This window comes from Eleginops maclovinus, chromosome 21 (assembly GCF_036324505.1).
Source record: "Eleginops maclovinus isolate JMC-PN-2008 ecotype Puerto Natales chromosome 21, JC_Emac_rtc_rv5, whole genome shotgun sequence".
Taxonomy (NCBI): Eukaryota; Metazoa; Chordata; class Actinopteri; order Perciformes; family Eleginopidae; genus Eleginops; species Eleginops maclovinus.
Genome location: NC_086369.1, coordinates 14,438,872 through 14,447,126, shown reverse-complemented (window position 1 = coordinate 14,447,126; position 8,255 = coordinate 14,438,872). Strand labels below are relative to the sequence as shown.

General features: G+C 43.0%; 1 protein-coding gene across 1 annotated transcript in view; it reads right to left on the bottom strand.

Moving 5' to 3' along the window:
• Positions 1-1,102: 1,102 nt before the first annotated feature.
• The window catches only part of LOC134884195 (trichohyalin-like), an 85,663-nt gene continuing 78,510 nt past the window's right edge, over positions 1,103-8,255 (bottom strand). Inside the window, exons 25-26 of the mRNA XM_063912901.1 lie at positions 5,749-5,851; positions 1,103-2,178 (exon numbers count right to left, since the gene is read on the bottom strand). Coding sequence (XP_063768971.1) covers positions 1,822-2,178; positions 5,749-5,851 — 460 coding nt within the window. The 3' untranslated portion in view covers positions 1,103-1,821. The remainder of the gene's footprint in view (positions 2,179-5,748; positions 5,852-8,255) is intronic.

Here is an 8,255-nt window from a genome sequence, read left to right as displayed (position 1 = left end):
AAGGAGCCTGTTCTGTGCTTTCCGCTTTTGTGAGAGAAGAGCTCATGGTGTTGAAATTAAGAGCCTGTATGTGCTTGTGTGTGTGTGTGTGTGTGTGTGTGTGTGTGTGTGTGTGTGTGTGTGTGTGTGTGTGTGTGTGTGTGTGTGTGAGAGAGGCTGACTAATCCCTCCACAGAGCTGAAACGAGTTAAAAACACATCAAAGGGAAGCTTAACCTCTGTGAAACCTCACCGGGTTTTTCAAGAACAACAAATGATCATTCTCCTCATTGTTTCCAGGGGGACTCTTTTCACCGCTGCGCCGCTGACTTTTCCCTCAGTCCTCCGAGTTTTCAAAAAGCCTGTGGTTTCATTTTTAATGACTGTGCCGTTTGTGTGTGTGTGTGTGTGTTTGTGAAAGAATATAAATGTGTGAGTGGGTGCACGCTTGTGTGTTTGCACATAAAAGACGGGTATTTTTGAGTGTGACATGGCAAATGAGGAAGCTAACAAGGACATGCAGTTCTACTCGCAATCATTAAAACGTACGACATCCTGACCGGCTATACAACAGCTGTGTATGTAAAAAAAAAAGGGGGTTTGGGAGACAGGTGGGGGGAGACGGCAGGAGGAGGATTGTGGCCTGAAACCTGCTTTCCCCAGTATTCTCATTATCACAGTATAATAATGCTCCTGCTGATAAGATATTTGCATGCTGCTCTCTTTGTCGTTGCTTGTTGGAACACTGCTCTTGTTCAAGTATATGTTTGACTGCAAACACAAAGAGCCTACAGTCACTTTGAGATGCTCATGGAAAGATGGCAGGACAAATTGTTGTATCTTCATCAAAATCACATTCAAATCATTACATTTTTAGCGGGTTGCCTAATCTTTGTGTATCAGCTGTCTTGTAAAACTGTCATCATGCAACATGAACATGTAGCATTGCTAGCCTGTAGATTTATCGTCAGTATTATGAAATCAATTTTGGGAGGAATGTACGATCGCTTCCAAATGTATCTGTTTTTATTTTCCCGTCGTTACAACACATGGGCTCCCAACAGAGCGACAAGACAGAAATCAATAAATATTTTTTGAAGTACAAAACAAAACATAAAACAACATCTACTAAAATAAACAACTAATATACTCAATCACTCACGAGCACACACTCCCCCACAGGCGGAGAGGCAGAAGCACGCAGACACATAATGTACTTGCATAAAGACGTACGGCCACATTCACCGCAGTAGATGCAGGACACATGGCGCACAGCTGCACAGTAATCAGAGAGTGTGTTACTGCCATCTGAGCGGCGTCTGTGGATCCTGATGATGTGCCGTAAACTCTTCTCCAGTGTAAGACACATTCATCTGCACTGAAGGGTTTCCAGTGAGTCTTATTCATTTGTTTTAGTTGAAATACATTGAGTATAGTTCATCAGAAGTGTCTGGATTTTCAAACAAGTGCAGGGGAATGTTTTTAGGTGCTTAGTGCTACAGTTTTGTTGCAAAAGAAGAGTATTTTAGGACATGATTGCTAACGTTATTAGCTGCGATGGCTCACATCATTGCAGCATTTTAAGGTTTGCATCACTTTAGTGTCCTATTTTAAATCTCTAATGTGATTGCTCTTGAACTGAACCTCTTCAGCAGTAGAGACATGTTTGATTTCTGATGATTTGAGGGAATTCCTTCATTCCCCGGTTCTGGAGCCCCCCTCAGGCAAAAAGCACCCTGGGACTTGACTTTGACCTGCAGGACATTAACCTCAAACCGACGGCACTCCCTGGTGAGGAGCTGCGGGTCAGGAAGTCACGACAGGTCAAAGTCTTCAGGGGGCTTCATTTGTTCAGATCTCTGCTTGTCCTCCCAGACCAAGCGCCACCCAGAGAGGCGGGGAGCCTGATCCTGAACGCCTCCCCCAAAGCCTGGGACTCACCTGCTCTCCCTAGCCGGGCGCCGCTCACCTTGGTGTGGGTTAGAATCCCATCAATGTCCCCTGTCACTGTGTCCGGGCCCAGAGGAGGAGGAAGGCGGAGGGAGGTGGAGCGAGGATGTGGGCGGGCGCTGAGGGGGAGGTGGATGTAGGAGGTCTGCTGGGAGGGGGGAGGAGGAGGGAGGTCCACTTGTCTACGCTTAGACTTCTCCTCCTCCAGCTGCCTACGCAACCGCTGGTTCTCCCTGCTGAGGGAGGTTAACTGGAGAGAGAAAGAAGGAGACACTCAGAGAGACATATGGAGGAGTCATGTTCAAACAGATAATAATAATAGTTTGAAAGGAAATCTTCATGTGTGACTTTAGAAACACACCGACGACACTTCTGAAGTTTCAACATGTAAACATCCCACTTCATCTAAATCAAGCAAATCAAAAAACTTAATTTGGAAGATGCCAATAAATATCAACCAACAGAAGTCAACAGCTATCAGGTTGATGAAGTAGCTGACATCCCATTATGTGCTTAATTCATCTTTCACAGTTGCTTTCATGCCTGTTGAAACGGAAATGCCGGTGGAAAATTGTGCGGGGTTTTTCAGGAGAGTATTGTGTTCACAGTTTGAAACCGTTTGCCAGTAGGAGTCATGCGACGGTGTAAATTTCTACATGAAAACAACCAATTTGAGCGATCATTAGAGGTCGATTTGACACAAAATCATCCGTGACTCAAAACAAATCGCACATCGTCAGAACATGATTGGGCTCCCCGAAACACAATTACAGACGAGCTAAATTGAGGGTGTTTCATTTTTTTTTGACAGGGACATTTGGTTAAAGGCAGGGAGGTGTGCGAGTCAAAACATGTCTTTGAATGCAAGAAAAAATGTACATGTGTGGTAATTATATGCAAATGGGCCAGTCTAAAAATTGTAATAAGGCAGATAAAAGCCAATAAGAGATTTGAAATAATGTATTTTTAGCTACGGAGGAAGAGAAAAATAACAAATTATAGGATGAAGGAACAAAAAGACACGTCAGGTAATGACAGTTGCACTTATTCACATCTGTTTTTTTAAGTGTGTGTGTCTTTTGTGGTTCCAGAATGATGTCACATCGACATGTCTGGCCATGTGTGTGTGTGTGTGTGTGTGTGTGTGTGTCATAGAGGGAGAGAAAAACACAAACGGAGATGAGACAGACACATTTCCGGATGGTTCTGCTAACATTACCCTTTCCAGACACCGCACGCGCACCGCACACACACACACACACACACACACACACACACACACACACACACACACACACACACACACACACACACACACACACACACACACACACACACACACACACACACACACACACACACACACACACACACACACACACACACACACACACTCAATAAATCTGAGCAAATGTATTACATCTCATGAGTGGAAATAGCAAAGTCTTAGGCTTAACCCTCAACGAGCCAATGACATGTCGATGTGTCAAAAACTATCCTAAGACGCTTAAGGAGTATTTACTATCTTCAACAGGCAAACATCCTGCAACGCGCTCATTTCTGTCACGCCAAGAGCAATGGAGTTTCCACATGAGAAACACAGAGTTTGACATTTGTAATTAACCGTGTATTCAAGGGGACCTGTTTAATTTTCCCCGTCTTTGGTCGCTCTGGATGCTTTTCTAATTGCAGAGGAGGGGGGTGAAATTAAAAATCACAGCTTGTCTCTTCAACCTTCACATATTGCGGGTGAACTGGTGGGCAAACGTTCAGATGAAAAGGAAGTGTGTTAGTGGGGGAGAGGGGGGAGGAAGAGACAGGCAGAAAGACCCAGAAGCGGGGGGGGGGGGGGGGGGGGGGGTATTACTAGTGCGTGAGAGTGTTTGCACTTCTGGGTTTCCATTCAAATATTTCTAAATAGATTGTGAAAATGACTGAGCTGGAAAAGGTAAATAGAGTGATTTTTGTTTCGTTGGCAGAAAAGTTTGGAAACGTGGTTTATTTTCAACTTTCTTTCCTGCTGGTTTGTCTGTTTTTAAAGCGTATAAATCATCATGCTAATCTGCGTCAAACATTTTTAGACAACTTCATTTTAATTCATTACCAAGTTTTACTCGTGTATGGTTAGTAGGCCTTGTTTACACAAAATAAAACAATGTGATAGCAGCACATAATGAAACGATGCAATCAATTCAAATAAACACCTACAATTCTATGAAAGTAGGCATTTTTCCTTTTTCTAGCAAAGATTGAGCATGGAACGATCCATATATTTTAAAAACAACATTTATAGACTTTTTTGTTTTTATTTGAGATGAAATAATCCCTCATTCCAAAATAAAATCATATAGAAATGGTGAAAATCGACCCGAGGACAATACTAAGGTTTAAGTAGTCTTGTCGTAGGATGATTTGCCCACTGAAATGAAATGTGGAAATACCCTGCAATACCTGTCGATCCATCTCTCCCTGCAGCTGCTTGTAGTGGAGGGTGTACTGGAAGAAAGCATCTCTTTTTCATCTTTGCATGAAAGCATGAAATAACCTGGACATGAGCTGGTGCTAAAGCACAATAACAGCCCGCTTAATGCTAATCAAGTCTTGAAAGATTCTCGGTTTTTCCCTCTGATGTTCATCTTCATCCCAGTTGATGGAAAATCACTTAACTCGGATCTAATTTCGTGTGACATTTCAAAAGTTTGCATGAAATTAGCTTGACAGTCGGATGTAAATCATGCATGCGCGTGTTGTTCGCTGCGTGTTAATGTGCGCCTGTGGGCGACTGGGGAAGCAACAGCACTGAGCCAGTTTGTGACTATGAGTAAATGAGACTGATCCAAAGCAGAGACACAGGCCTGATTTATAACCACACACCGTTCTCATAGATAAACTGAGACATTCCATTCAGCTTCTTCTTTGATATCTGTGAGTCCAGTGAGGGGAACAAGCTGGTGTAAATGAACCGTCTACATCCCATCCTTTTCCAAGTGCGCTTGTATGTTTGTAGGATGTTGGATCGATGTGTGTAATGATTCACACTGGAGATTAAGAGGTGCTATTACACACCTGACCTGTTAAACAACGCTCCTCTCTTTCCTCTGCGTCACACGCGCAGCTAACGCTCTTTTCTTTTCCCTGAAATGACATTAAAAACGTCAACAAGTACCGGCTTTTGTCGTAGCCCGTCAATCAGCGGGCCATCGTGCAAACTAACAAAAGTCGGGTGAGCCGCTCCCCAGGCCCTGGAGTATTGGAGAACTGAGGGGGCTGAGGAGTACTTTTGATTTGTCTCTCCTTCAGTGATTTGTTGACTCTTGTGAAGTAAAAAAAAAAGAATGTCAGCTTTTCCTTAGAATATTCCTCTGTGTTCCCCCCCCCCACATTGTTTTATCACAGCGGGCCATTTCCCTATGCTGTCAGGGTGAGATCAGCACGGCTGTATTGATATACATCCCTCTCTCAGTCTCATGAAAGGGAAATCATTTACCAGTGGAAAGAATCGTCACTGCTTTTTCCCGATACGATTTGTCCCTCCTTCCCTACACGCCACCCCCCCCCACCCCGCCGCTGACTTTTAACTTTTATCGTAGGAAGAGGAAATGGATGTCTGTGCGCGCCTGTGTGTAAGTGCGCGCGTGTGCGTTTGAAGTTGGACGCATGAAAGCTTCCTCTTCTGTGTGAGCTCAACAGCAGGTGGGCCGGTGTGTGGGTGTGTGTTTGTCGGGTAAAAGGACTATCAGGACCTGGTGTGTGTGTGTGTGTGTGTGTGTGTGTGTGTGTGTGTGTGTGTGTGTGTGTGTGTGTGCGTGCGTACTCTTACTTGTTGATTTAGCATTCCAACGGCCTCCAGGTTGCTTCGCAGTCTGGTCTGCATGTCCTCGATTTTGCTGAGATTTTGAGCGACGCAGCCCTGCTTTTCTATGCTGTAACACAAGCATATGCACAAACATGTATGAGAAATTGACTTTTGAGGCAAATCTTAGTACCTTTTGTAGTTTAAAAAAGCAGAATATTAAATACTTGACTTTGCTGTATCTGTTTGAAACTGGCTTTTCTAGTTTATCATGAATATTCAGGGTAAACTTTTAAACTCTATTTTTGCACAACATGCATTTGCAAGACAGAAGAGCTCCAATCAAATGTCCTCTGAATCTGGGGCATAAAGAAGTTAGCGCACACCATCTTCATTATAACCATCTTCATTATAACTTATTACTAAACTCAAAGATGGGTGAGCAAATGAGTTCCAGAAATCATTAAATTATATATGAAAGCGCATGTAATTCAGGAAATAAAAGGAAACAAAAACAAAACAACCGCAGCCAGGGAACATTAAGAGTACAAGAAGCCATTTAAGATTTTAACTGTTTATTAAAAACGTTTTGGGAAATGACAAACAAATGTTAGGGTCTGCTGTCTTCAGACCCAGGGCCGACTAAGGAATGTCTATTAAATTAACGACGGTGGATAATGGTGCTCTGTACGGGCTGAAGCGCTTGCTGCCCCCGCTTTACGCTCTTTCTTTCATGCCCCACTGAACCTGTCCAGTTAGCATTCGGAAAAACCTTCTAAATACTTTATTGAAGACTTCTTAGCCCATTAAAGTACCACCGTACCTCCCCAATGTTAATTTTCTTGTAAAAGAGCAAGCTGGGATTTCCTATCAGAGCAGCGGATGGAAAGACAGTCCCGTTTTGCTTCAGTTGAGAAGACGCGCACGCTCGTGGAGACGCTAATAAATGACATTATTTCTTTTCCAGTGGATCTGGGTGAGCTGACACACGCGCGCACACGCACACACACACACACAAACTTTTGGCCTTATTAGCGATAACTTTAAACATTTAAGATCTGAGGAGACACTTGAGGGAGATGCTAATATGTGAACTGACATGTTTGCCTGAAAACTTTATGAGATTCATTAGCGGGACAATTCAGCTGCTGTGGTTTGTAGCCGTCTGCGTTAAACCTCAATAACAACATTAATGGCAGCCCCACTGCATTAAAACACACTCCACTGTAATACTTCAGGGTTCTCTTATGGTTGTCTATGCAAAATGATGCAACCTTGAGTTACAACACAGAGCTACTGTATAAAACCATTTCATCAACAAGAGAACAAATCCAAACAAAATGTGCAGTAGAACTAACATGCAATCTGCGTCGATGTGCAGTACCAAGCCTCTATATAGACACCGTGTTCATTCATTTGTCCATATATGTCCAAACTGAAATTGCACCACGAGAATCAATATTAAAAGAGTTGCATGAACACAACTGACTTCATCTTTATCACTCAATCCTATTAACCAAATAACTAATCAAGCTTGTCCAATGAAAGCATGTTTTAATTTTCTTAAAGGAACCTCATTTCCTGAAAATGACATTCATAAACTGAGCATAATTGCAACTGACCCTTTCAAATCCTCTTAATTTCACCCCATGCTGACGACACAAAGAACATTAATAAGGAGAAATGCTGAAAGTCCCTTTGATCTTTTATATCGTAAACGCCTCAAAAAGAAGAGTTGCTAAAGCGAAGTAAAAACAGGAGGCGTAAAGTTTAAGCACGGGCGTTAAAATCCAAAGCGCCACAGATTCTTCACATGATTTAAACCCTCCCCTCGATGGTAATGTGGTCTTCAGCAGATCATGAAACATCGCCGCCGCTGAGACAACTGTGTGAGATTTATGCTCCTGATGTGAGAAGGCAGCGATGCGCTCGGTGCTTGGCGTGACGCCTGTGTAAACATGTGTTCCTGTGTTTACACGCAAACATGGATGTGTGTAATTAGCGGCCTAACCCAATCAGTGTGTGTATAATTACAGTCATTAGTGTCAGAGCCAAGCTGCCATGCTCTCTAAACCAGGCAATAAACTACATGGCTGCAAACACACACTCATCTCTCTTATTTACGGCTTGCATCTCAAATTTTATGCAAGACATGACTCCTATCACACAGACTCCTTCTTATCTCCTCTTTCTGTTTCTGCCTCGCTTTAGTTCTCTGTGTTTGTACAAATCCTCTGCTGTGATCACTGGCTGCTCTTAATTGGAAGCACATTGTTAATGGTGCAGCTGATGAAGCCTGATGCTTTATGAGCGCCCCCACCCCCCACACGGGTTGAGTCAGACAGCATCGATCTCTGCTTCCAACACTTGTATCTTCATGTCTTCAGATATTATTTTAGACTATTTACAGATTTAAAAGATTTGATTGGAGACTTTAGTGAAATTGCTATTTAGAACACGCTAAGCCTTTTCTCTGATCTGCATTTCAGTGCAATCGATTTACAACATTTATGAACTCCGCTCTGCACAAACAG